This window comes from Carica papaya, chromosome 5 (genome assembly GCF_054855325.1).
Source record: "Carica papaya isolate Zhongbai chromosome 5, ASM5485532v1, whole genome shotgun sequence".
Classification (NCBI taxonomy): Eukaryota; Viridiplantae; Streptophyta; class Magnoliopsida; order Brassicales; family Caricaceae; genus Carica; species Carica papaya.
In genome coordinates this window covers 4,081,219-4,109,188 of record NC_142313.1, presented here as the reverse complement: position 1 = coordinate 4,109,188, position 27,970 = coordinate 4,081,219, and the positions used below count along the sequence as shown (strand labels likewise).

At 34.5% G+C, this 27,970-nt stretch overlaps 3 protein-coding genes across 4 annotated transcripts; 2 read left to right on the top strand and 1 right to left on the bottom strand.

The window, feature by feature from the left end:
• Positions 1 to 5,215: 5,215 nt before the first annotated feature.
• Positions 5,216 to 8,363, top strand: LOC110819521 (uncharacterized). Of its 2 annotated transcripts, XM_022048757.2 has the most exons (4): positions 5,216 to 5,232; positions 5,432 to 5,640; positions 5,831 to 6,246; positions 6,902 to 8,363. In XM_022048757.2, the coding sequence occupies exons 2-4, from the start codon at positions 5,578 to 5,580 to the stop codon at positions 8,142 to 8,144; spliced, it is 1,722 nt and encodes a 573-aa protein (XP_021904449.1). In that variant the 5' UTR covers positions 5,216 to 5,232; positions 5,432 to 5,577; the 3' UTR covers positions 8,145 to 8,363. The 2 variants fall into 2 exon arrangements, with proteins under 2 accessions (XP_021904449.1, XP_088076135.1); XM_088220009.1 differs by lacking the exon at positions 5,216 to 5,232 and having other exon boundaries at positions 5,287 to 5,640.
• Positions 8,364 to 12,622: 4,259 nt separating this feature from the next.
• LOC110819414 (transcription coactivator) lies at positions 12,623 to 19,432 on the bottom strand. The gene is made up of 10 exons (XM_022048588.2): positions 19,146 to 19,432; positions 18,875 to 18,964; positions 18,667 to 18,771; positions 18,131 to 18,232; positions 17,942 to 18,026; positions 16,934 to 17,003; positions 16,787 to 16,831; positions 14,027 to 16,369; positions 13,554 to 13,770; positions 12,623 to 13,356 (listed from the first exon to the last, which is right to left on the bottom strand). Exons 1-10 carry the CDS (start codon positions 19,224 to 19,226, stop codon positions 12,787 to 12,789), a joined length of 3,708 nt encoding a protein of 1,235 aa, XP_021904280.1. The 5' UTR covers positions 19,227 to 19,432; the 3' UTR covers positions 12,623 to 12,786.
• A 446-nt stretch (positions 19,433 to 19,878) lies between these two features.
• Positions 19,879 to 27,164, top strand: LOC110819454 (Late embryogenesis abundant protein (LEA) family protein). The gene is made up of 3 exons (XM_022048655.2): positions 19,879 to 20,237; positions 20,820 to 21,039; positions 26,764 to 27,164. The coding sequence occupies exons 1-3, from the start codon at positions 20,032 to 20,034 to the stop codon at positions 26,977 to 26,979; spliced, it is 642 nt and encodes a 213-aa protein (XP_021904347.1). The 5' UTR covers positions 19,879 to 20,031; the 3' UTR covers positions 26,980 to 27,164.
• Positions 27,165 to 27,970: the final 806 nt, after the last annotated feature.

The window sequence follows — 27,970 nt, the reverse complement described above, 5'->3', positions numbered from 1 at the left end:
CCATGATGCTGATTCCTTTAAGAAAGGATCTTGTTGCAAGCATATGCCATCCTGGCAGCTTTTAATTCTTTTTAATTAATGAAAATGATAGTGGCATGGTAATGGGTAGCTATGATATCAACTTAATAATTATTTATTTATTTATTTCAAATAATTCAAAGTTTGATTTATGTAACCCATCCTAATTGTGCCATGCCACCTTTTAGATTTTATATTTGTTTATGCGGACATTTATAGGTGTATGTATTTATGTTTAATGACTTATTTTGTTAGTGTGTGTTAGATTACATTGACTAATTTAAATTTAATGTCAATGAATTATGACGTATTTTAATAAATAAAATATTTTATGAATGTTAAATTTTTATTTATAAAAAATAATAATAAAAGTGGTTCGGGGAATAATATTTTATTCTAATTCTGTCTTTGTTTCTTTCAAACTTTTTCTTTTTTATCTTTTGAGAAAGAAAGCCAGCAAACTTGAAGCTTAAGCTCCATTAACACAGTGAATTGATAAGGTTTTGTTAATTAATCATCATCTACGTGTTCACTTTATTTGAAGTCAACCCCTCCCAAAATTCTTGGGACTCCAATAAATAATTTTAGAAAAAAAAAAAAAAAAAGGGTTCAGAAAAAAATCTAGTAGTTCGTTGATAATTATAATACTAGTATAGTTGGAACATGCCACGTACTTTTTTTTTTTTCCTTCATATAACTAATAATTAACATGAACACATTATATGTCTATATATAATTATTGTCTCAATAATAACAATAAAAATAAACAACGGTCTATTGGGTATTATTATTATTATTTTGGGTTGGCTTTAATTTTAAGCCATACTCTCTACAATCATTTGATGTATGTTTAGAAATTTATTCTCTAATAATTGAAATAAATTGTTCACAAATAATATGATAATTTAATCTGATTCAATAATAATAAGTTTCCTTTCAAATAATTTTGTCTAAGTTCAAATAAAATTAAAGAGAAATTAAGATACAAATTAACGATCTCTTGTACCGTTCGATAATATTTATGTGCCTTTGGAAATTTCATATTGTAAAACATACCCATATGATATATATACATGTATATATTTGGAAATGTAATTTAAAGAGAAGGAACCCATTAAGGAGTTTGAGTGGTAAAGTATGTAAATAAGGTTGATTTTGATTCTCTTGATAAATTTAATAAATAAAATGAACGAGACAGAGCATGTGTTTTCCACTTAATATTAATGGGCACATGATAAGTTGCTCTCTTGTAATTTAGCTATGACCCCTCACCATTGAATTTTATCTCCTAAGACACAACAAAGCAAATTGCTTTTTCAATTATTTTCGTGGCCCATTTTCATACTCAATACACAGACTTCATGTTCATCATCTCTATAAATTAAACATTTCAAAAAAAAAAAAAAAATCTTTTGCAAAATTTTTAAATTTGAATTTCGTTATTATTATCTATATTATATGATATTTATATATCGCGTGCACCAACATATAACAAATTTAATTTTTAATATACAATATTTGAGAAACTTAAATTTAGTCTAATTTTATTTTTGATGGGGTTTTTTTTTTAACAACAGATGTTTTTTGTTTGTTTTAAAAACTCAATCTCTTTCTATTTTGTAACAACAAATCTAAAGTAGTTGCATCATATTGTGAGTATTTAAAAAAAAAAAAACTAATTAAGAATGGTGATTTTAATTAATTAATCAAATTAATACATTAATAATGCAATTAGAAGTATTCTTCCTTATTAGTAAATTATTAATTCAATTAATGAGTCAAAATATACTTTTTAAGTTATTTTTGAAAACATTAAATAATGGGTTTTTAAATTATATATTCTAGTGTTTTTTCGGAAAAAAAATTAAATATGAATAAGTAAAAATATAATATTAAACAATTAAGAAATTAGAAAAATATAAAATACTTATAAAATAAAATAACAATAAAATTATGGATAGTAATTATCGTAAAAATAAAGGATTTAAATTGTAATTAAACCATATTACACGAACCAGGATTATAATAAATTAAATCACAAAGATTGTATCTATATATATATATATTTATATATGTGAAAACAAAAAGAAAAAAAAAAAAAAAAAAAACTGCTGGAAACATTTTAGTGGAATTTGAAAGAGAACCAAAAAGAAAAAAGAAAAAAAAGAGGACCCCACTGCCTCTCTTCTCCATCCCTCCCCCGCCGTAGGTGATGAAATTAGTTCGATCCATTAATGGTCTCCAACAACAAAACGGGGCCGTATTGAGGAAATAAATAAAGGTCCCTCCCCCCACCAAATTTCTCCAACCTGGAATTTCTAATAGCTGTACGTTTATGGAAGAAACCAAATCTCGGCTCCAACAACTTCTATCATTTCTCACTTTCCTATTCTTTTTTTTTTTTTTTTTTTTTTTCCCTTTCTCCTCTTCCTCTTTTAGGAAACCAAAACAAACAAATAATAACTTTTAATCAATTTAAAACGACACTAGAGCCAGTCGTTTAGAATTTAAATTTTAATGATCCCATTTTATGGGTATTATACCAAAAAATATATATATATTTAGTATAATAAAATTATACGAGGAATTGGGTTGGTTTAAATTTTTTTAGTGGGTGAAATTAATTATATATTATTTGCTATTAATTTAATAGTTTATACAACATTATACATAGAAGTTGACAATTTTCAATTCATCAATTGGCTGTTTCAGAGCACAAATCACCACAACAATGTGAGTATGGTGGCATAGGGAGACGAACTCACAGACAATATTATTGAAAATAGATTGGTGAGAATGACACTTCGCTTTTTATCATTATACTCGCATTATTGAATTGAACGAAAGAGGAATCTTAACCAATAACCACATATAAACAAATAATAAAAATAATTATTTCATAAATTAATTACGTCCCAATATAATTAATAAATTAGAAAAATCATAAATAATAATAATATATATATATTTTTTTTGTTAAAAAAAAAAAAAAAAAAAAGAAGAAGAAGAAGAAGATCAAAACATGGATTGTTGGGGGAGTACGTCGCCAGACAAGCAGCAAACCAATAATACCTACTTCCCAAACAAAAGCGTTGTTGTCTAAACTGAAAACTGCGCTGACATGGACTAGGGAGATGGGGTCGGGTCCCACGTGGAACGATGTAATGACGTGGCACGAGAAGGGTTAGAGGGGAAGGAAAGGGAAGTTAAGGAAGGGGAGGCTTTAAGACAAACCCATCTGGCTTTCTATCCTTATTCATGTGCCTTCATTAATCACAAAAAAATGTGGGTGAAATCTAAAGCAAACCCACCAAAATAAATAAATTCTTTTTTTTTTTTTTTTTTTTTAAATAAAAAAAATTTAATAATTCTAATAAAAATAAAAATAAAAATAAAAATCCCGAAAAGGAAAAGCATGATTCTTGTGGCTTACGGCAGAGATGAGTCACTTTCCCTCCACCTTATAAATACACCTTTCTATTTACCAATTTCTCCTCCCTCTTTTCTCTTAATTACATTCATCTCCTCTCCCCTTTAATCATTTTCTTTTCCTATTATTTTACTCAAGGTACCTTTTGTTTTGTTTTTGTTTTTTTTTTTTTTTTTTTAATACTGCATTTCAATCTTATCTTATCTCTAGTGTTTATCTTTTATCCAATGTGATTGTAATTAATTATTATTTGACCATCATTTTTAATTACTGTCATAAACTTTTAGATAAATTTCAATTTATAAAATTTCTAAAGTTGGGTATTTATTTATTGTAATGAAAAATTATAATGTTGAGAGTAAAATAATAGTTTTAAAAATTTATAATTTTGAGGGTTATTACCCATTTCTTTATAGCCTGTTACCAATTAATATTACTTAATTGCTGACAAGTAAGCTGAATTTTTATTTTTTATTTTTTATTTATTTTTAAAAAAAGAAAGAAAAATTGAAGTTCAAACTATAATTTGCACTCTAATTATGAATTATTAGACTTACTAAATAAATATCTTAAAATATGTTCACTAATAAATTCATTTGAAGCCAGACGTACTCTTGTACATATGTGTATAATATACACATACACATATATGCAAATTCGAATACTATATAATTTATACCGTAAGTAAGTACTTTGAATGATAAGCTCCTCGCAATCCTCCTTTTCAAGTACTTATCAATTTCGTTGACTAATCCTGCTTTTTAAGTACTTGGAATTTGGTTACAATTAGTTTTTACTTTTTCCCTATAAAAACTATTTTTGTGCATCATTAATACTATTTTTACCACCATTTTAATCACCAACTTTCTCAAATTAATACGACGCATTTAAAATGTTTATCTACAAATTGTTGTATTTTAAATAATTAAAATAGAAAACTCATGTTATCACCCATGGAATTTGATATTTACTCGTTAACAAAAAATTGCAACTTCAACAAAAAATTATAATTTAAATAAAACTCAACCATATAGACTTAAACGATACAATATTGTGAAATGATATTTTCGGGTCGGGTTCAAAATTACCCTTTACAGAGAGATTATAGAATCCCCCACCACCACCGTGCATGCAGAATTGAGAAGCTTCCAAAGCAATCCATGGCGATCTCCCATTTTACGTACTGGTTTAAGCAAGACGCATTAAAAGCAAATTAATTGTTTGCGTCAGCAAATTTGGACAAAAAGAAAACCCGGTTTGTTCTTCCCAAGGGGCACCCCCTGCCTTTCCTAAGGGCACGCCACGGTTAACCAAACCAATTCATCTGAACCACCTTCTGTTATGGTTTCAATGGCCATCAACTGTTGTTAGAAAAAAAAAAAAAAGAATTGACCAGTTGGGGTAAAATGGGGAATTCACAATAGGCAGAAATAAATAACTGGAGATCGCTTTTACTTACTTTTAGAGCAAGTTGCTGGCGTCTGAATTTTTTTTTTTTTTTTTTTTTTTTTGGGGTTTCTCAATTCTCAACTCTCTACGGTGGTTGAACCCGAGAACCCGTGATGGGTTACCGGCTACATTCGGTCATACTGATGAATGCACCCGATACTCCCGGTCAGTAATGAGACCCCTTGTTTTTTGGAGAAAAAATTCCCAAGTTTTGTCCTTTATTTTTTGTTTTTATTTTATTTCTTCATAGATTTATAGCAGTAGGGTGAAGAGGAGAGAGAATCTAAATAGTGTGATGCCAGCTATGAAGTTGAAGGATCAAAGCTTTCTCTGAGGTCAAAGCTGGCAATTTTCTTCTCTCTTTTAGGGCTTTGTAATTTCTCTCTCATCATCATCTTCTTCCTATATTTCTCTACACCCTTTTTAAATCACTCTGCATTCCTTCCTGTTTTTCTCACGCATTCCCCCTCATTTTCCCTCTCTCTCTCTCTCCTTATATATAATTTCTCTTATTTCTTTTTTTTTTTTCCTCAGAGGAGATAAGAATGTGTTTGGTTTGAGTGAAAGAAGGAGAAGAGGGGTTCTGTTTTCGTTGTGGGTTGCTTGTTTCTTGTTCTGACTAACTGAAACCATTCTTCTTTCTTCCGAAAACGATAACAGCTGAAACGACCAGAGAAACCATGCCCGTTCATCCTTCTCTAACTGGTACCGAAAAGAAGCACTGGTGGCTTAGCAACAGAAAGGTATAACCATCTGGACTCTGATCTCTGTTTTCACTCCAGTAATTTATAGTTATCTTTTCGTGAACATCGAATTTATAAAATCTCCGCATTATGCGGATTCACTTTGATTTTCTCTCCCCGAAATGAATTTCGCTGCATTGTTGCGTAAATGCTTGTATTGAATGTAATCGACATTGATCTGGATGTACAGCTCGTGGATAAGTACATTAAAGACGCGAGGACTCTTATCGCTACCCAGGAGCAAAACGACATCGTATCTGCACTCAATCTCCTCGACGCGGCTCTCGCTCTTTCGCCTCGCTACGAGGTTGCTCTAGAACTTAAAGCGAGATCTCTGCTATGTCTCCGGCGATTCAGAGACGTCGCTGATATGCTGCAGGACTACATTCCTAGCCTTAAGCTCGCCAGCGAGGACTCTGGTTCGGCCTCCGCCGATAACTCGTCGACGCAGCTGTCGCGAGAGCGAGTCAAACTTCTCTCTTCTAACAACTCGTCGTCCGACTCATGGGATCGCGATCCGTCGTTCAAATGCTTCTCTGTGTCGGACTTGAAGAAGAAAGTGATGGCGGGGCTGTGTAGAAATTGCGAGAAAGAAGGGCAATGGAGGTAACGTCTCATTATCACTACTCCTCTCTGTTATTATTTGATTTTATTTTCGTGCGGGTTTTAGTGTTATTATATATTCTTATCAGTATTGGAATTTCCAACTTTTGACCCGTAAAACGACATTAAAAAATTCGTTTTACATTTCTTATTTATGTTTATATATTTTAATCAATGGGAATAGCAATTGGTATTCGATTTTCTTAGTAATTTTTTTGCATTTTTAAATATTAAAAATGGTAATATATATATATATATATTTTTTAATTTTACATTATTTTAGTAGACATATTTGGGGAAGCAAAATAATCAATTTTGTAGCCTAAAAAGTTGAAATTGCATAATAATAGCTTGCGGTGCATGCCAATGAGTAGCAAACAGTTGAATGTTATTACTAACAAAATAATATCGTGAACTCCGATTTATTTTATTTTTCTTTTTCGCCAATTTGGAAATTTCACGAGATAAAAATTAAAATTTTGTTTAAAGAATAAAATAAAAATACATTATACAACTTGGTCGCCACTTGGCTTCCATGTGAGTTTTTTTTTTTCCCCAATATTTTAAGCCGTCAAGATAATTAATTATATATTTACAAAATAACAGTAAACTGTATCATTATCCAATTGAACCGACCCGATTTTTTACTGGATTTCAGGTACTTGGTGCTGGGACAAGGATGTTTCCATCTTGGGTTAATGGAGGATGCCATGGTGCTTCTGCAGACAGGCAAGCGCCTGGCCACCGCCGCGTTCCGCCGGGAGAGCATTTGCTGGTCGGATGACAGCTTCTCCCTTGCCAACTTCCCACTTGCCTCTGACATTTCAGCCGCCGGCGTCACTGCCTCCAATCAGTCACCGGCAAATGCTATCGTCATCCCTTCCCGGTCCGTGACCGAACTGGAGAGCGTCTCTCAGTTACTCGCCCATATCAAACTTCTCCTTCGCCGCCGCGCTGCCGCTTTGGCTGCGCTGGACGCCGGCCTTTACTCCGAGGCCATCCGGCACTTTTCCAAGATAGTTGACGGGAGGCGCGGCGCTCCGCAGGGTTTTCTGGCAGAGTGCTATATGCACAGAGCCTCGGCGTACCGGTCCGCCGGCCGGATTGCGGAGGCCATCGCCGATTGCAACAGGACGTTGGCTCTTGAGCCATCTTGCATCCAGGCTCTGGACACAAGAGCCTCCCTTCTAGAGACCGTACGTTGCCTCCCTGATTGCCTCCATGACCTCGAGCACCTCAAGCTCCTCTACAATGCCATTTTGCGGGACAGGAAGCTCCCTGGTCCGGCATGGAAGAGACACAACGTTAGGTACCGGGAGATTCCTGGGAAACTATGTGCATTGACCACCAAGATTCAACAACTGAAGCAGAGGGTTGCTTCGGGTGAAACAGCCAATGTGGATTACTACGCTTTGATCGGACTCCGACGTGGGTGTTCCCGATCGGAGCTCGAGAGAGCTCATCTGCTGCTCTGTTTAAAACACAAGCCTGACAAATCCACTAGTTTCATCGATCGGTGCGATTTTGCCGATGACCGTGATCTCGATTCCATCAAGGACAGAGCGAAAATGTCTGCTCTGTTACTTTACAGACTGATCCAAAAGGGTTATTCCAGCGTCATGACTAATATCATGGAGGAGGAAGCCGCGGAGAAACACAGGAAGAAAGCGGCAGCAGCTCTGCAAGCCGCCCAAGCCGCAATCCAAGTCCAACAATCTCAAACCAACCATGAACCAAATCAACCTCCGAAGACAACATCCGATAAAAAACAACCTACAACTCCTCCAGCCAACGTCTTCCAAGGCGTGTTTTGCCGGGACCTCGCCGCCGTCGGAAACCTTCTCTCCCAAGTTGGATTCAACCGTCCACTTCCAGTCAAATACGAGGCACTAAGCTGCTAGATTCTTGCTCAATCGAGTGAAGAAGCATCAAGTAAGATAATTACCGACGGGGAAATCTCTTCTCTGTACAAAAAACGAATATGTAATTTGCCCCTCGCCGGAAAATTTTGTCATCCTCTACCCTTCCTCCTCAATTTGTCTCATCTTAATCTTGAATTATCTACTACATGTACAGAATTTTCTTCAGTATCGAAATTTCTACTTTGGGGGTTTTGATTACCTTAACAAATCCTTTTAATTTCCAATTTTTTTTTTTTTGTTTAAAAAATTAAGATTAATCCCCATAGAATTGGAATATGAATGGCGTTAGAAGTTAGTGCTGGTGTGTGGAAGTAGGCAGACGGGTACAGAAGGTAGATAAGGAAAGGTAGCTTTTATCTTGGCTTCTCTCCCATGTCGTATGTAGTGGCATTTAATTTTTGCCTTCCTGGGGGTTAAGTTTATCCAAAAACTGACACACCCACCTGATATTCCCACTAGATTTCATTCATTTGCTACTCCCCACTCCTAACTTTTGCTTTCTCCACTCCGCATAAGATTCTTGATTGGGCATTGGGTTTGGGGGAAAATTATTATGGGGGCGCTCTGAAAAGAAAATAACGAGTGAGGAAGGAGGAGGGTGTTGTCAAGCACTCAATACGATATGGGACATGTCAATTTCATTAACAGTGATTACTCTTTCCCTTCTCAATTCACTAGGAACCCACCCTTTTACTCTTCTTCTCTTGCAACAAGCTACTTCCAAGGTGGGAAATTTCACCCTTATAACTTATCATATCATAACACGAGCTAGTTTTGGCAAAATTGAAAGAAATTTAAGTCCCATTCAACTAATTTTCATTATGTATCACTAAATTTATACACACAACAAGTCTCTGAATTCCACCCTATAAACTACAAATTCTACCAACTTGGGGAGAGGGGTAATTAATTAGCGAAGAGACAGAGCATAAAATACGGTAATTATATAGTAAGGAGGTTGTTGTGGGTAATTAATTTTTACTGTTAGGAAATTTATTGAACGTAAGGTTAATAATTTGAGGAGAAAAGCCTGTGGTGTTCTGGCCATGCGAAAAGGTGGCAGCATCATTATGTTATTGATTGCTACTTTGTCATTTTGCCATGTACCCAGATTGCCTTTGTTTGTTTTCTTGGTAGTTCATTTTACCAAAATTAAATTTAATGCCGGATATTTTTTTTATTGGCTTCATAATCACAGCTTTTACAGTGAATTAAAATTTATTTTATTTTATAAAAAGGTGTATATATCTCATAAAAAAAAAAAAAATTGAAATTTTTTATTTTTTAATAGAGATTTGAACAAAACACTCCTTTTCAAAACTATTGAAGATTGGAATGCAAACACATTGATGGAGGTGATTATTACAAAATTATAATTAGTCTCCTTTGATTAAGCTAAGATTAAGGCAATCAAATCATAATTATGCCTCACCAAATTTCTTTTCCTTTTTTTTTTTTTTTTTTTTTTTTTGTCTTCTTTTCTTAACGGACGCAATTCCCTTTCTTCTATACAATTAAAATTATTTATAAGAAATTAGAGTTTTATTTTGTTCTCTCAAAATTTTGTCTTTGCAAAAAGTATCTCCCTTAATAAAAAGTTTTAATATTTAGATTGAAATTTATACAAGTCAAAAGAAAAGAATCCTTCTTTTATTACTTTAAAAAACAAAAAACCAACTTAACTTTGTAATCTTTTCTTGGCTTGCAAGTGATTTTAATATCCTTAACCATCGGCTTTGTTCTTGTACGTTACTCTTGTCTGCTTTTCTATTTTTTACCCCCCAAGATTATGTAATTTAATATATAACGTAGCAAAATTTAACATTTTTAAAAAAATTAAGCCTCAAAACACAGCATGTTCTATCAGTTGAATGACAGCCCAAGGTACACTTAAAAGGGCGTGTTTGGGAATCATCAGCCACTTTCACCAGAAAAAAAAAATAAAAATAAAAATAATTTCTTAAATTAATATATGCATATATAAATGTTTTTAATTAAAATTATTTAAAACAATGTTGTAGCAGCAGCTGGCTTTTTTGTTGCATGATTAGCTTCGCGTGACTAATGACTCGTACACGTGCCTTTGCTGCTCTTCATTATTATTAATTTCAAAAGCACTTAAAATAAGAAACAAATAAGCACGGAATTAGAACAATAGTGGAAAATTATACGCCACCCACATCTGCATCACTCTGTTTTTATACTCCCAATTTGCAAGACTTACACATCTGCATACATACATACATACATACATACCCCACCTATAAAAATATACATTATATAGGCATAAGTATAGGTTGTTCTCAATTGCACATTTGACAGATTAATGGTTTTTAAACTTTCGTCTTTGTTAGGCATAATATTCCACACTGTGTTTTCAGTATATTAAATTATTTGTCACTTTTTGCTATTTTGAGATTAAAAATTAAAAGTAAATTGAGTTTTAATCTGAACTTATGAAATTCTCATCATCTTTACACGTGCCTTTGTTACCAACGTGTGAGTTTGGATTAATTAATTAATTAAAGAGGGGTGTTGTAGAAAATAGGATTAAGGGGAAATAGAGGGGTTTAAGGGAAAATAACACGTGATGTTTGAATGTTGGAAACATCGGAAAGAGGGAGAGGTCGTGGCCAGATATGATGATGTCAGGGAAACCATGTGATGCCGTCTCTGTAAAGAATTAGGGGGGGGATTAAGAGGATCCATTTTTATTTTAAACTTAATTAATTCACTAAACAATAATTATTCTGACAAATCATTTTCACTAATCTGTTCTTACTTTCACACTTTTTAAAATTTTCTTTTGCTAAATTATTTTTTTAATGCAATGTGAAAAAAATGGGAAAGGTACAGAGAATGTGTTCACTCTTTTTTTTTTTTTTAATAAAAAAAAAGAAAATGATTTTGGTCTTTTTAATTATTTTTTGATAGACGTGTTTGTTTTTTTGTGTTTGAATTTCGGGTAGTTGAGATCATTTGGTTTTTTGAAAGGGTAGATTTGATGGTGTTTATATTAATATATATATATATATTCTAAACACGAATTAAAATGCAAATTTTTATTTTAAATTAATATTCCAATAACTTCAAGATGGGTTACCCATGTTTACAATTTTGGGTGCATACCTATTTTACTTTTAATGTGAATGCCATAATTGATAACAAAGGAGAGCAATAATCTCATAGTTCTTAATCGTTCAGATTAGGAATTCAGTATTATAATAAAAATAATTTATTGAACAAAATATTTTATATTTGAAAATATTTGAATAAATATAAATGGTACAGTTATTATTTTAGTACATTATCAATCAAACTATATTAATTTTTTTAGTTTTGAATATTATTAGTATTTAAAGATATAATAATTTTTAAAAATAAAAATATTAACATTTATGATTAATGTTATTAGATTAAAATTAGGATAACATTATCCGTATTAATTACGACTGGAAATATCGCGTGGCGCCTTTAATGACAATCATTTACATGTCTACAACCATTTTATGGAGATTGGAAACGGAGTGACCATGAAGGCAACATGCTGTCTCTTGCTGCTAAGAAATAAAAAATCCCATTTTTATCCTAAATTTCAATTCTAGATTTTAAATACGATGCCCAGAATGGGTGGGAAATTAAACTTGTATCTCTCTCACACTATATATTAATATTAATATTAATATTAATTAATTTAAGAATATGAATATGTATATAATATTAATTAATTTATTTATTTAAAGAAAGAGATGTCATCAGACCAAATGGTCATAGGATGCTGCATTCAATTTAATCGTTTAATTAATAACAACCATTCTTATTTATTTATTGCTATTCCTCTTTTTGGGGTCGAAGTCAAACTTAGAAGGATATATCAGAGTAAGTTTTCCATTACCAGCTTTTTGGGCTTGAATCGACCCACTATAAACATGTGATTTGCATTTACTGGGCCGTCTGGCAATTTACAGCTGGATTATTCGTTAGATATATATATATATAGCAGTGTAAGCACTAAATTTTTTAATTGATAAATTAGTACTTTTTTAGAAATTATTAATATTTACAACTAATATTATAAAACTAATGAGATTATCAGAATTGTAAAGGAAGTATAGTTTTGTAACTAGAAATTTTCAGTGTGTGTGTATATATATATATATATATATATATATATATATATTCAAAAGCTTACAGGTTTGTTAACACAAATTACAGAATCAATGTCTTGAAACCAAGCCATTTGATTTGCTTTAAAATAATTAGATTAGGAGTTTATGAGGTAACATGAATTTCCCAGATTGCCTAATCTATCTAAATTATTGGAGACATAGAAGCTAGGTTTCTAAAAGTAATGAGAGATTACAATATGAAATAGTATTTTCGAAAAAAAGTTTCTATTTACTTTGACCTGCCTAACCAAACAAAGTGACTTAATGCTACCATTCTTGAAATTCCCATTTTCGCTAAAATCAGAAACTGCTGGCAAACTTGGATTACCAGAACCAAATAACCCTGCATTATAATGATTTCTACACATCTCACTGCAACTTGGCATACAGAAATGTCAAATGCAATAGTAACATACCTCTTAAGGAGAGGTAGAGAGAAGCACAGATAAAAATCACTTCTGCTTTGATGAAGACCTTCCCTTCTTCCTTTTTTTAGAGGGACTGGAACTGCCTTTGTTTCCGTTGCATTTTGGGCAAAACCAGTCCCCTTCGGGCACTTCGTGGAGCGGAGGATCACAGCAATCTATGTGAGCTCCGGTGCCACATCCAGTGGAACCACTTTCATCGCCACATATCAACATAACTTCTTCTCTGTCGTGACATCCGCAAACTTGGCAAACTATGCCAACACTAGCAGCGGAATCAGGTGATAAGTTCGAGTCCCTGATGATCTCTTCTTGCTTGTGTTGCAAGTTTGAAAATGACTTCTCGGCCCAAGCATGGGTATTGAAGAGAACGTGTCTTTCAAGAGAGTATCCAGGCTTGCAAACATACTCCACCAAATAATCTGCAACAACGCAGGGTATCTCATGCTTTACAAACTCTTGAATCCACAAATCAACACGCGGCATGCCAGGACTTATGATGGCAAAGTCAATGCTAGATTTGAGGAAGCGAGAGTAAGGGGGAGAAGTTGCTAATATAGTCCCACCTCCAGCCTTCACTACACGCTTCAGCGTATCCTGTGGAATACAATTAGATCGGAGAATGTTAAAAGAGCAATTTAAAGAGGAGTGTATATACTCGAAACCAATGAAATTAATAAACCCAGCAGTATGAGGAAAGCTCATAGAGATATGCAAGGAGGGGACATGACAGAGACCTTTGTTTTAGTCATGAGCAATAAGTCAATGAAATAAAAAAAGGAAATTGGCCATACCAAAGGCGGCGCAATGCATTCTCCATATACAATAATATTCATTCCATGGAAGGCACCATGACCTGTTTTCTCCCTTAAGAGTCGCCACTTCCTTGGAGCCTCTAGATTGATTGCACCATCTTCACTAAGGCCAGTCTCATGCCACTCATAAGGTTCCTCCGGCAAGAACCTTCCAGCCTGATTACAAGCGGTTAAGTAATCACTCCTAAGAACCCACCTGCATTGATATAATCTATCAGACAGGCCTTTCTGCTGAATAGCCCGAAGAGAATAGATACATGGCATCTAAAATATGTAGAAACAGTCTACATGACAGTGAACTGAAATTCTCATAACAAATGGCAAAATTACTAGGTGAGCCTAGCAAATTAATGCAAACTGTCAGAAATTTCAACTGGAAAAGAAAAACAAATTTGCTATAATGACAGGGTATCAATATGCAAAATCTCAAATCTAACAGGAGGATGCTTCACCTTCCAGATGCAGCTGCAGCAAATAACTTTTCTGTGCGGCGAAGATCTGGAGTGATGAAATGTGTTGCCTGGTATGACCAATGATGTGAGTCTCTGCATAATCTACCTTTCAATCGCCTAATAACCTGCTGAAATTCTTTTCTCTGTAACCGATGGCCACTCAATATAAACCATGTCGGCTCAGTGTACACTTTGTTCAAAACCTTTCCACCAGGCACTGTCTTAGAGTTAACTTTGGCAGATTTTTTACTGTTCGTTAATGGCTTCTTGGTAGATTTAACAACTTTGGTTACAAGTTCTCCCTGACAAGAATTTTGGCCTCCACAAAGAATTGGCATGTTCTCCTTCTCTGCTTCTGCAGAGTTAACGAGCTTACTCACAGATTTCCTGCGGCTAGTTTTGCCTGTAGAACACAGCACAGTCTTCTCCTTTTCCATCTCCTTATTGTCAATATCCCTTCTATTTTGCCTCTCTCTCTCACCTGCATCCTTTGTAGGTTCTGTCGATTTCTCCACAGGAGGAAAAATCTCTGCTTCAGCTTTATTTGAAATTTGTTTTTTCTCCTTATTTGATTTCTTTTTGACAAGCTCACATTTTAAGACTTTTTCATCCACACCAAACTTCCTCCCGGAAACAACCCCTTTAAGTTTGATCCCGTCCATATCTTTCTCTGAGGCCATTGCATCGTTATGCATCGTAGCCTTAGAATTATCAAGTGCTTGGTGAACTCTTGTATTCTTTCCTATCTTGGCATCAGTTTTGGGTGCCAATTCAATGACTTTTGGATTTTCTTGATTATGTGCCTTTTTCATCTCCTGCTCATCTTCCTCTGGAGCCTCAGTTTCATCATCACCAAATTCATTCTTTCTAACAGCATCGACCTCAGCTATAATTTCTGTCTCTATCTTCTTCGTGGTTTCAGCACCAGCAGGAGGACATATCTCCAGTTCATTGCCAATCTCCTGGAATGTTGTCATTTTTCCGTCTCCTAAACAAGTTGAAGGGTTATCTTCGGAGGCATTCTTACTCAAGTAAATAGAGCCTTTTTGACTAACTGTATTTTTCATCTTTGCTCTAGAACCCAGAGTCTTCCTGGCAACCATTTTTTTCCTCAGTGGCTTGTTAACCAACATGTCAGTTTCTTCTTGAAGTGCATCCAAATTTAAAGCTATCTGGGACTTCTCCGTTACTGATGTTCTCTTACTGAGAGATGAAAGCTCAACATTTTGCTGGATATTTTGCAAAATCTCTGCCTCACCAGTCCCATTAACTGATTTAGCAATACCCAGATCATCATTATTAAGTTTCCTTGAAAAAGTTGGCTCTGCCAATCCCCTTATAGATGTTTTGAGGATCTCCTCATCATTAATATTATTGTGCAGAATCTCTGACGTTACACTTTCAGGGACAGAGACATCATCAGTCAATTTCTTGTCTAAACATGATGACTTGGTCATTGAAGTGCTGGCACATGAGTTAGAGATAGCAGGCTCATCCATAGAAACTCCATTGCCAGGCTTGAAACTATCATTTCTCTCAAGAGGACCTACTTCCAATCCTTGTTTTCTGCAACTAACTAAAGGACTTCCACTGACCCTTGATTTATTACTAAGTTCTATCTTCCGTGATTTAGAGCTATCAACCAAAACAGACATCACTCTTTTTTGGGGCAATATACTAGTTGACCCTTCTTCATTGCGTGATTCTCCATTTTTATGGGGAGTCTCAAAATGAATAGAACCGGTTCTATCTGTTGAAGGATCATGTGCATCTGTCACGTTGGAGTCACCAACATTTTGTTTCAGAGAACCATCTATATTGCCTGACAACTCTTGTCTAGAAATTGAGACTGTAGGCATCCTAGGTGATCTCCTTGAATAGCTCATGGCAGTAACCCTCACATTAGATGGGGAGGGACTTCCAGAACTTTTAGTTGTAGATGACAAATCATTTACCAGTGTTGTAGACTTTGGAGTTATATCACATGGATCAGGTAACTGAACATTTAAAGCATTCCCGTGGACACTGATTTCTTGACAGTCATCCCCCACAAAAGTATTGGCCTCATTAATGTTTGGAGATTGACGACGTCTGTCTTCTCTGTCAGGAGTTATCATTCTTTTAGCTATGACTGGACTGAAATCTTTGGTCCTACTAGAATTTGATTGCATTCCTGGCACCTCTGCTTCTACCCTAGGCAATTCAACAATATTTGAAATTTCAGTTTTCAAATTAAGAGGGCTCTTTTGCATGTTTCTTCCCCCAAGCTGCTTCAAGGGGGCATCTTCTGCCTCTTCTTCAGAATCCCTAGCTTCAGCATCCATCATCTCCAGCTCATAGCCACTGTTGAAAACAAGAAAAATCTTTCAGCTGTAATTACAACAAAACTTCCTTTTTCTTTTCTTTGGCTTGGTGGTTAAATCTTAATATACATTGAAGAATTTAGAATCAGAAGGTAAAAAGGTCATAGAAAAGTAAGCAATCAGAGGAGAGGCCTTTAGGTGCAAAATAACAGGCACCCGAGAGTACGACTAAAGAACACCAAGAAAAATGACACATGTTCTGAAGGCAAACTTACAAACATGCCTATTTAGCAAGTTCTAACTTGTGCACAAAGATTATAAAAGTAATTGCTTATCATACATCAAGCGCATGTTGTCATTTAGTTAAAAGAATTATTCTGAAATAAAATTTTCATATAGTCCCGCATGAATTGTTATAGAGCAACTATTGTATGAACTAGATATTGAAAAAGCTCACCTCTTGTTATAATTAGATTCTGGAAGAAGCTCCCAATCCCTCAAACTGCACAAAACAACATATTCTCTGAGTATTAACAACACATTTGTTTAAAAATCAAATGGCACTTCATAGAATATAATAGAAAATAAATAAAGCATAATTTACCAGTCTTCCAGCCAGCGGTGGTTAACAAGCTTTATCTTCTTCATCTTCTTTGCGAGTTCATATTTCTCCCCTGCACAATTGATAAAGTCTGTAAACTTCTAATACCATCAAGTACTTCTAAGAACCCAAAAGAAATTCTGTTGAAATCACATCATATGGTAGTAGTAATCTAATGTTGTTAAACATGTTCAGAAAAGAACTTAAAGCAATCATAAACCTATCAAGTATTAATTCCACCCAAATTATCAGTGAACTGTTGACCAATCCAGAAAACAACCAGCAAATAGAATAATTTGTAGTCACTGTATGTGATAGATTTTGGCAGCTATCATATTAGTTTCACCAACACCTTACCTAAACAACACAATGATATAAACACCAAAACTTACCCATCATCCACCCTGAGAAGGTTGAAAGACAACCAACCAGACTCAACAAATAAACCAGCTACAACAGATGAGAGAACTAAGAACAATCGCACATTTCCTGTTGCAACTCAATTCGGAGGTCAGAAGAAATTTAAACTGGAGGATATATCCTAGTATGTCAACTGAATGGATAGATAAAAACTGAAGAGCTGATAATGCGCTCGAATAAACAAGATAATGTACAAAGTTTATAGCCATGAACCCACGCGGGAGTTGCCAAACATGGCAGAACAAAGAACATTTTCAGCCTTTTCTCCAACAGGTAAATTGATTATGGAACAAGATTTAAGTTGGAAAAGTAAATAAGGATCCGACTTTGATGCCTCAAAGGCACAAAACCTTCAGCTCTCCTAAATCACCATTAGCTTTCTTGAATCAAATTACAACTGTTTAACTGATTTTATAATTAGTCAAACATTTATTTCAGCTGAGAGTTACCACCAACAAGCATCAAGTAAAACCAAGGATGCACAAATACCAAAGTGCACAATGCCTGAGAGGAAAAGAAATAATAGGGAACAAGTAGAAGAAATAATAAGAGTCAGTAGACTCTTGAACCCCTTGATAATAAATAACGCACCCTCAAACTTGTAGCATATTAAATGAGTAACTTTGTTTGCCACCAATGGCTTGGAGAATTCTGCACCCATCAATCCAACCATTGTCTGAGAAGAAAGAATAAAATTATAGAGCATTATATTCCAATCAAACAACCACATCCACTACAAGTCAAAAAGACAGAAAAAGAGAAGCAAAGGGAAACCCAAACCATAATATCATCCCGATCCTGCCGCTGGTATCCAGTCAAGCATATTATTAGACCTTTGGCACCCAGAATCCCATTCAAATCCTTGGGAGGTCTGTACATAACCTGTTAAAAGCTAGTAGAAATAAGTAAATACTCCCAAATATCAATTAGAGAAATCAATGCAGCTAAATTTCCAAGTTAGAAAAGGCAGAAAACAAAAAACTACAAATGTTGGAGCATGATCTCTAAGTATGTACATATCGTCACTTCCATTCCATCCATATTTAGCATCAAATCGATTATAAGGTGCCATACCAAAGGCAATCATTTTGTTGGTAAATAACATATCAAGTTGAGAAACAGCAATGGCCCATTTAATTTTTATTCAATTCCTACTCATTCATCATCCTGGGACTGAAACATGTGAGTAACTATATACAACATTACCAATTGAAGGATAAAAGCAAAAATAATTTAAGTGAATTGAGCCACAGGGAAAATTGAATCAGATAACTAATGTAAAAAATCTGCAGCAACTATCATATACAGATCCTCACCGAAGTGCTGTCAACGGGCATTCCAATATCAAAACTATGATCAACCCATAACCCAGTGACGAGTGTTTTCCCATCATCTCGAGCAGCAACACATACCGGATCATCCTGCATGAGTATGAATTAATAATTAAACAACAAAATCACAGCATAATTTTAATTAGAACCAATATCGTAGACTCCAAGTATGAAAACCAGAAACAAGGCTTACATAAGCAATCTTATCAACGATTACGTGACTACAACTTTGACTGTACTGACCAACATCAATTCCACCGCCACCAACAAGCCTAGATCGAACCTGGAAATATGTTAACAAAAAGTAATTCGTAAATAAATTGAACCTGTTTGTTCATCAAGTAACACAAGGACGTCAGTTAAAAACAAAATACTGCAGTCTGCAGACAGATTAAATACTTGAAACTACAAAATGGATCATGAATATTCAAAAATGCTTATCTGAGTGTTATATATAGAAAGACCTTGTGTTCGTTTACGGGATCGAATCCGAAGAGAACGAAACGGACACCGAGGAAAGTTTTGGACGGAGAACCGGATTCCATTTGAGGCGAAACCGCCTTTCCAGCCAAAATTAGGGCAAATCCAGATCTAATGGACGAACCAGAGAATACGAAGAAGAATATATTAACCAGACTTATTAAGAAGAAGAACAATGTGTATGATAGAATGAAGTTAAAGGAGAGTTCAGAGTTGGCTGACGAAACTTGCAGAGGAAGAGTGGAAATAGGGAGGGAAATGGGGAGGGAATTATTTGGTTTTTGGTGCATTTAATTTTGGTGCACTGGCGGGAGAGGGAAATTTTGGTGGTTCAATGAGATGAGTCCACGTCACATTGTGAGAGTTCTGGGTCGTGGACACGTGTCTGATGAGGTTTATTGAAAGTTTATTTTTTGCTAGTTATATAGTTAAATATAATACTTCAAAGTTCTTCTAATTATTTTTGTCCAAAAGTAGGTAATATTTTTATAATTTTCTCGAATTTATTCAACTGACAAATGAAACCACGTATGTAATTTGGGTGCGTCGACCACCCTGTTCTGTGTTTCCGTAGGCACGGGTAGGTGGGGAAATCAAAATGACAGAGCAGTCCTCCTCTATCGGCCACGTCCGGCATTTTTTAACGTAAATTCTTGCCAGATACAGGGGCATTTTTGGTACTTTATGCAATCTCAACTGCAAACGGATTAGTGGTAGATATAGGCTTTACAGTGTAGTAGGCATCCCGTTCCTTCTCGTCAACGGGAAAGACGAAAATCCTCCCCGTGATTTGCCTTCGTCAATACTCCGCCAGAAAATTCCAGAGAAAGAGAGAAGGACTAGGAAGGGAATCGTACAGTTATTAGGCACATGGCTTGGCTGACACGATTCTTGGCAGCGGTGGCTTTCTTAGCCATCGGCGTGATATTCTCGCCGGAGACTTTCGGATCAACGTCAGAGGGCCAGAATTCATCGAAACTATCAGTCTACCTGAAGCTAGTTCATCTCCTCAGCTTCTCCACGGCGTGGGGCGCCGCTCTCTGGGTCACCTTCATTGGCGGAATCATCATGTTCAAGTAATTCTCTTTCATTCCCGTTATAATACCTTATAATAAGTTTAAAAAAAAACGTCGTTAATAGAGTATAATTATATTTAATTTCAGCGGGTATTTTCTATCTTATGGTGTTTAGGTTTAGGTTTTCCTATTTGTCCTGTTTGGTTCATTTTTCTTCTAATTTTTTTAGTCGATTTCTAGTTTTACACTCACGTTAGGATCGATATGAATGATTCGAGATGATTTTTTACAGTCTGAGTCATTCAATTTCCTCTTAACTACTTATGGGTGAAAATTGAGTTCCTTGTTTTCTAGCTAAGTGTGAGTGTCCACTTTACAATTTTAGGGTGGAGTTGAGGAAAACTCATATGAATACTATAACTCAGAATTGAATAGAAATGAATCAAACAAAGTTGAATGATTATATTAACTGAGTTGTTTAGGTCAATTTTGATTAGTATAATCAAAATTGAGGCCATTGCATCACATTAACTGCTAGAAGGGGATTTTCTGTTTGAAATTATGAAGAAATGGGAGTTTAAATCTAAGGAGTCTGATTTTGTTTTGTTGTTTCTTTTTTCTTTTTACAAATAATGTAATTAGGAATCTACCAAGGCATCAGTTTGGAAACCTACAAAGCAAGATGTTTCCTGCATATTTTTCTTTGGTGGGTGTGTGTTGCGCGCTGAGTGTGGCAGCCTTTGGTTATTCGCATCCATGGAAATCATCTGCCACTGCAGAGAAGTATCAATTAGGGTTTCTACTCTCTGGTTTTGCTTTTAATCTCACCAATTTGTTTGTCTTTACGCCCATGACCATTGAGGTAAGCAAGCTTGTTTTTTTCCTTTTTTTTTTAATTCACATCAATTTGCATTTTAGCTAGATTTAAGTTTCTTGCTCTGAGCATCTTAGTTCACTAAAAATAATGGAGTGTTTGGAAGTATTAGATAGTCCCATTGTTGGAGTCGTTATATGACCTCCTTATTTAAGTTGGATATACCCTTTGTGAAAACTTGATTGTCAAGGAAATTGAGGGAATGGTAATGATTACTTGCAGATTGGGGTAGTTGAGTTCCAAATTATACTAGCCAAGCAACAAACTAACTAGTCTCCGTTGCCTAGTTCCAAATTACTTGGCTTCTAGTAAGTTAAGATAACTTAAACTGTTGGGGAAAATTAATCCCTGAATTATGCACAATCACATCAAAGTAAAAATAGAAAGAAAAAAATACAAGAATTTTATGTAGTTCAGCAGTATGTCTACATTCACGGGTAAGACCGGTAAAAAAGAATTTTACAATGTAATATGATAGTACATTACTAATAGATTAGTAAACCTATTTATAGAAAAACTACTAGAGTTCTTCACAAATAAAAGCTTTCTAGAATATATATCAAATATTTTTCAGTTTAAATATAAAGAAAATCCAAATAAATTATTCTCATAATATAGATAAATATCACCAAAATTCAAGACACATCAACAAATTTTTCTCTTGGCTTGAATTTCCTCTATTAAAAAGCAGTTAACCATTTTATCGCACCGTCTTGCCAACATGCCCCAACTGGGACGCTATTGAGTATCACCTACTTTAGCCAAGTTTAGACCATACCTAAACTTGCTATCTGATCCCTGAAAAAAAGTGACATCTGCTATCAAGTTCTTCACACACAACACCAATAATCTGATTAGCATCTGAACTCCCTAGTTCCTGCAAATCAATTGGCCCTACAATTGACAAGTTATATGCAACCAGATTCTCATACCTTTGTAGTCGTTTAATTTGTCTTTTCTCTCTGCCTATTGTAATACTATATGGTTATTGTTGATCAGGTGCACTATCACCCTCTTGATTAAGATCATGCACTTCATTCCTTGGACCATTAGACTAAATTTTTAACTCTGCTTGTTCTCTGACATCATGATTTGATTCTGCCTTTGTCTTCATCTTCTGACTGTCTAATGAAGCAGACTCATTAAATGTCACATATCTGCTGATAATCAACCCTGAAGATTTAGGATCACTACACCACAATCTGTAGCCTTTCACTTTAGATGCATACCTCAGAAATATGCACTTCTTTGCCTTGGCTGAAGCTTACCATCCCTAGCATGAGCATAAGCAGGACAACTAAACACTCTCAACTGAGAGTAATCAACATGTAACTCAGACCATATCTTAAAAGGAATTTTACTCTCAATAGTTGTGGATGAAGATCTATTAACTAAGAAACTAGTAGTATTCACAGCTTCAGTCCAAAATTCATGTCCCACACCTGAATGAGATAACATATTTCGTGCCCTATCACAAAGTATCATATTTATGTGTTCTGCAATACCATTCTATTGTGGTATCCTAACACAAGTGCGGTGTCTCACTATACCTTCCATACTGCAGAAATCATCAAACTCATGATTTCAAACTTCCAACTCATTGTCAGTCCTAAGACATTTGATCTTCCTCTTTGTCTGCTTCTCAATCATGGTTTTCCATTTGAAAAATGTTGAAAATACTTATTTCTTGGGTTTCAAAAAATATGTTCATACATTCCTAAAGTAATCATCAATTAATGTCATAAAATACTTGACACCACTTTTGGAGGAAACTCTGTATGGACCCCTTAAGTCAGAATAAACATAATCCAACTTACCTATAATCTTGTGCACTACCTTTTTGTTGAATTTCACTCTGGTCCATTTGCCAAAGACAAAGTGTTCACAGAAACCCAAAGTTCCTTCTTTATACCCATTCAACAAGCTTTGTCGGCTCAAAACAGATAACACTTTTGTCACTCATATGACTCAAACGCAGATGCCATAACTGATTTTGATTACTACTCCTTGATGTTACAGCAGCTTCCCCTAAAACTACATTTCCCTTAAGAACATACAATATAGATTCTAAACTGTCTTTTATGAGTATTTCGGAGCCTTTACACTTTAAGAGTATCATTCTCTACATGATATCTGTAACCCTGAGTTGCCAATATAGAAAGAAAAATTAAATTTCTCTTCATCTGAACATGCCAACATTCGATAGTTGTGATGATATCGTCAAACTTTTTAATCTAATATTATCAGTCCCAGCTACAGATAACGAACTGTCATCTCTCATATACACGGTACCACTCATCTGCTTGTAAGTAGAAAACCAATGCCTATGTAGACACATGTGAAATGTAGCACCAGAATCAAGAATTCAGGAGTTCTTTATATTATTCGAATTCATATATAGAACTACCCCAACACTACTGCTATCACTATCATCAAAATTATTCTTGTCGCTTATATTAGCAGAACTCTCCTGCTCTTTTCCTCTCTTCAGCATAAGACAATCTCTCTTAAAGTAACTTTTTTCCCCACACTCAAAACAATTTCTCTTTTTATTTCTAGATTTTGATTTGCCCCTTCTCTGTGTCCTTCCCCTGCTTACTAAACATTCCTCTTATGTTTTATACTTAGTAAAGTTCTTTTACAACTTTTTTATTTTAGTGCATTACTAACATTATCTAGTGAAATTCTAGTTTTCCCATACAGCAGAGTATCAACAAATGTCTCATAAGAATATGGTAATGAATACAGAATAATCAATGTATAATTCTCATTTTAAATCTTAATATTTATGTTATACAGATCCATAATTAAAGAATTAAACTCATCAAGATGATTTTTAATGGGTGTACCTTCACTCATTCTGAAATTGTACAATTTTTTCTTCAGATAAAGGCTGTTCGTCAGCGATTTTACACAGTACAACTCTTTCAGTTTCTTCCATGCAACTGAAGCTGACATCTCTTTAGCAATCTCTCGTAGAACATTGTCATTGACACTCATAAAAATCGCACATAAGGCTCTATCCTGCATTCTTGCCTTTTCTGACTCTTTCATACCCTCAAAATATCTTTGTTCAATTGGGCCCCACAAACCTTGTAGCACCAAGGACGATCTCATTCTAATCTTCCACAGATTGAAACTCGTACCACCATCAAGCTTCTCTATCTTATATTTTGTGGATTTTATCTCGAATCCCTAAATTGTTCACCAAAAAACCAAACAAAGAGAAAAAAATACTGTCATAAAACAAAAAACACTTACAGGTATGCATAGAAAACTACCTAACACAACCAACGGAACACCACATGCTCCTCTATGCGCTATCACACGCGCGATCATCGAAGCTGTCACGTGCGGCCAACGGCCGCCTCTCACTGTTGCCGGAAAACACCAAAAAATGCATAGGAACGTGCGACTCGACGAATCCGACACGGATTTGGTGAAGATGTGTCGAAAAACCGTCGAGAATGCCGTAAATCGGGCCTCGAGCGAATTGGGTGCTGTCGTGCTGGTTCGTCTTCTCTGGCGCACATTCTCCCTCTCCAGCTGGTTTCGCGCACAAACGGGGCGGGACATCGCGGATCCGCCTTCAGTTTCTCTTCTTTGGCCCTCCTCACGCGGACACAATCTGTTTTTCTTCCAGTGATCGCAGACCAGTCGTCTTCTCCAAGTTGCGCGGTCCCTCTTCTCGATCTACTTTGGTCGCGCCGACAGATCCTCCCGCACTGCGATAGCAACCGAGTTTCTTTTGCCGCCGCATGCAAGAAACACGCAGATGAAATCTGATCTAGTTGCACTTCGTATTCTTCGCCGGAAGCCGCCACGCCGGAGACTATTTGGTTGTATAGGTCCGATCGAACAGGTTCACAGTGACTTTTCAACTTCTTCTAATTTTCTCTTACTAACCCGTGGTCAAACCCGAGCTCTGATACTACTTGTTGGGGAAAATTAATCCTTGAAGCATGCATAATCACACCAAAATAAAAGCGGAAAGAAAAGAACACAAGAATTTTACGTAGTTTAGCAGTATACCTACATCTACGGGCAAAACCAGGAAGAAAGAATTTCACTATGTAATTTGAGAGTACATCACTAATAGAGTTAGCAAACCTAGTTATAGAGAAATTAATAGAATTTTTCACAAATAAAATTTTTTTAAAATATATATCAAATATTTCTCATGATAAATATAAAGAAAATTTAAATAAATTATTTTCAAAATATAAATAAATTATTTTCAAAATATAAATAAATATCACAAAAATTCAAAACATATCAATAAATTACTTGGCTTCTAATAAGTTAAGATAGCTCAAACAAATATATCACCTTTCTACTCAATATCACTAGAACTTTTTTGCATTTATCATAAAACTTGTTATAGTAAAAATAACATATTTGGCAATTTCCTAATAATTCAAGTTCTTAGGTTACTTGGCACAGATAATTATTTAATCTTTTTGATCTTATTAACCAAAGAGATACAACTTTGGACTATTGTTAGCTCAGCACCAATCAAGAATTTCAAGAATTCTTGTTATACGCTTGTTCCAACCGTCAAATCTCTTTTCTAGGTTTAGAGATATTGAATCAATCAAATACACTTTTAACACTTATTCCACTTTTGGAAGAGCTTGTGTTATATCACCAAATCTCGATTTTTTATATATAAATATAATTAATGTATCTCCTTCATAAATGATTTTTTTCCATAATATCCATGAAAAGTTGCTTCTGGAATAGTCAAATAAGGCTTAGCTGATCTTATTACTATAGAGTCAACTTGAACAATAAAACTTGACCTGATTTTGGGTGGATTCTGTTTTTACCTATACATACATTTTCGCAAATAAATTGTCCAAGACTAATTGTTGTGGATGTTTCTTCACAATAATTATAATGATTTTTTATAGAGAAAATATCAATTCAAATTGAATAGATTCAAAATGATGTTACTACATGGATCGGGATTATAAATTCTCCCAGTTTCATCCATTTAAGTAATATTTAATTACTTTAAAATTTTGGTTTAAATTGTCAAGTTGAAAATATTTTGTTACCTAAATCTAATTATGAGTTATTAAATGGTAAATTGAATAAAAATTTGCAACACAATATATATTTATCTTCTGTATGAGAAAATCGGGTAAAAGTATAAGTAATAAATAAAATGATTTTATATCTGTTTTTAACTCTGGGAGAACTAGTCACCTAATTCACAAAATTTAGAAGTTCAAACGATACTCACTTTTCTACTTAGTATCACTAAAAGCTTATTTCTTTTACAGTGATAATATTGTGCAGAAGGCACCAGTCCCTGCTATAAATAGTAAAAGACCCTGTATGACCCCTGAAAAATTAAATGATAGCAAGTGACATTGGTTTGGTTTCTGTTAACTTTTAGATAAGTTGAGATCAAGTATGTTTAACGAATTTAACAGTTGAAAATTTAAAAACAGTTTAACTCGCAATAACTTGATTTAACACAAAAAAGTTACCTTAGACTACAGTCTCCACAAAACATTCACTAGTTCCCCTCATTTCAACAACAATCAGAATCAAACATTCTTGGCCATATTTAAAGAAAAAAAAAATGAAAGTACAGTGGTCATATTGTTCATGTTTCAGATTCTTATAAGATTTTCAGTTTAATGGTGTCGAAGTTTATGAATATGTTTTTCTTTTCTTGAATGTTATCTTGTTTTGGTCTAGATGATGAAGAAGAGGCACAAAGTGGAGAGAGAGCAGAACATTGGGGATGAAATCGGGTGGACAAAGAACAAAGAAGTTGCAAAGGTTAATCCACAGCTTGCAGCCATGAACAAGAAATTTGGAATGATTCACGGGTTATCATCGCTTGCTAATATCATGGCCTTTGGCAGTCTTGCTATGCATTCGTGGTACTTGGCTGGGAAGATCAATCTGTAATTTGATCTTCATCTCCATGGGAAGAGGAAGTTATTTTATAAATGGAGAGAGATTGAAAATAGCTGCAGAAAGACTTTGTTATCTTCCTCTTAGATGAACTGTTTCAAGTATTTCACCCTGAAAGCCATGTAAGATCAAACGTTATGTCTGTGCATCCTGTTAATTGAAAATAAGTGTTGGTCAAATTTTCTATTGAATTATCATCTGCATAGTATTTGAGACGAGCATTCTGATTCATGTTTAGTTTTGAAATAGTGTCATGTTTGGAGATTCTAGATATGAGGATTGTTAGGTCTTGAAAGTTGCATTTGCTTTGAGTTTTGTTATAAATTCAGGATTAATATATTAATTATATCTTGAAGCTTACAATATTAACTACAAGATAAATATTTTAAAAATTGATTTTAATTTTTAAAAGTTACTGTTAAGTTAAATCACGGTTGAAATTAATCTTTACAATAAATTAAGCAATTTCTGTCAATTTTAGATATGTGGTGCGTGGTAAAAGAACGAAAACAGAAGCACATGATCGATCACTGACCCAACAAATTATTATTAAGCCCCATTTTACAAGTATTAATCCAGTAGGTTGTGTAAATTTATGCACAAAGGTACCAAGCCTCCCTTCCTGAGATATATGTAAAAATAGATATATTATAAAAAAATTTCAATTGTTAACTATATAAAAAGAACTTTATTTTTGAACTAAACATACATATCTTTGAATATAATTTTTAAAAATAATATACAAAATAGAAGGAAAATTTTTGAACACATCAAAACTGTTGACATCTGTAAGCATTAAATTTTCTCCTAAAACAACTTTTTAACATAAAAATATTGGTGGGGGAGACACAATTGTTCACCTCCCCCACCCGTTAAATTGCTTCAATTTCTTCACCTTTCTTAAAGTTTCTCTCTACCTTTTTCAAACCCTATAAATAATACCGACCTACTCGCATATTTCGGGCTCGTATTTTTTTCATCGTGT

What these genes read in the sequence shown, in the direction of transcription:
- LOC110819454 (XM_022048655.2), top strand. Translation starts at nt 20,032, where the DNA reads ATGGCTTGGCTGACACGATTCTTGGCAGCGGTGGCTTTCTTAGCCATC. An exon ending in GGCGGAATCATCATGTTCAA is followed by an intron (nt 20,238 to 20,819) that starts GTAATTCTCTTT and finishes TAATGTAATTAG; the next exon opens with GAATCTACCAAGGCATCAGT. An exon ending in TTACGCCCATGACCATTGAG is followed by an intron (nt 21,040 to 26,763) that starts GTAAGCAAGCTT and finishes GTTTTGGTCTAG; the next exon opens with ATGATGAAGAAGAGGCACAA.
- LOC110819521 (XM_022048757.2), top strand. Translation starts at nt 5,578, where the DNA reads ATGCCCGTTCATCCTTCTCTAACTGGTACCGAAAAGAAGCACTGGTGG. An exon ending in GGTGGCTTAGCAACAGAAAG is followed by an intron (nt 5,641 to 5,830) that starts GTATAACCATCT and finishes CTGGATGTACAG; the next exon opens with CTCGTGGATAAGTACATTAA. An exon ending in GAGAAAGAAGGGCAATGGAG is followed by an intron (nt 6,247 to 6,901) that starts GTAACGTCTCAT and finishes ACTGGATTTCAG; the next exon opens with GTACTTGGTGCTGGGACAAG.
- LOC110819414 (XM_022048588.2), bottom strand. Translation starts at nt 19,226, where the DNA reads ATGGAATCCGGTTCTCCGTCCAAAACTTTCCTCGGTGTCCGTTTCGTT. An exon ending in TGCCCGTTGACAGCACTTCG is followed by an intron (nt 18,233 to 18,666) that starts GTGAGGATCTGT and finishes AGCTTTTAACAG; the next exon opens with GTTATGTACAGACCTCCCAA. An exon ending in AATATGCTACAAGTTTGAGG is followed by an intron (nt 17,004 to 17,941) that starts GTGCGTTATTTA and finishes TCAATTGTGCAG; the next exon opens with GGGAGAAATATGAACTCGCA.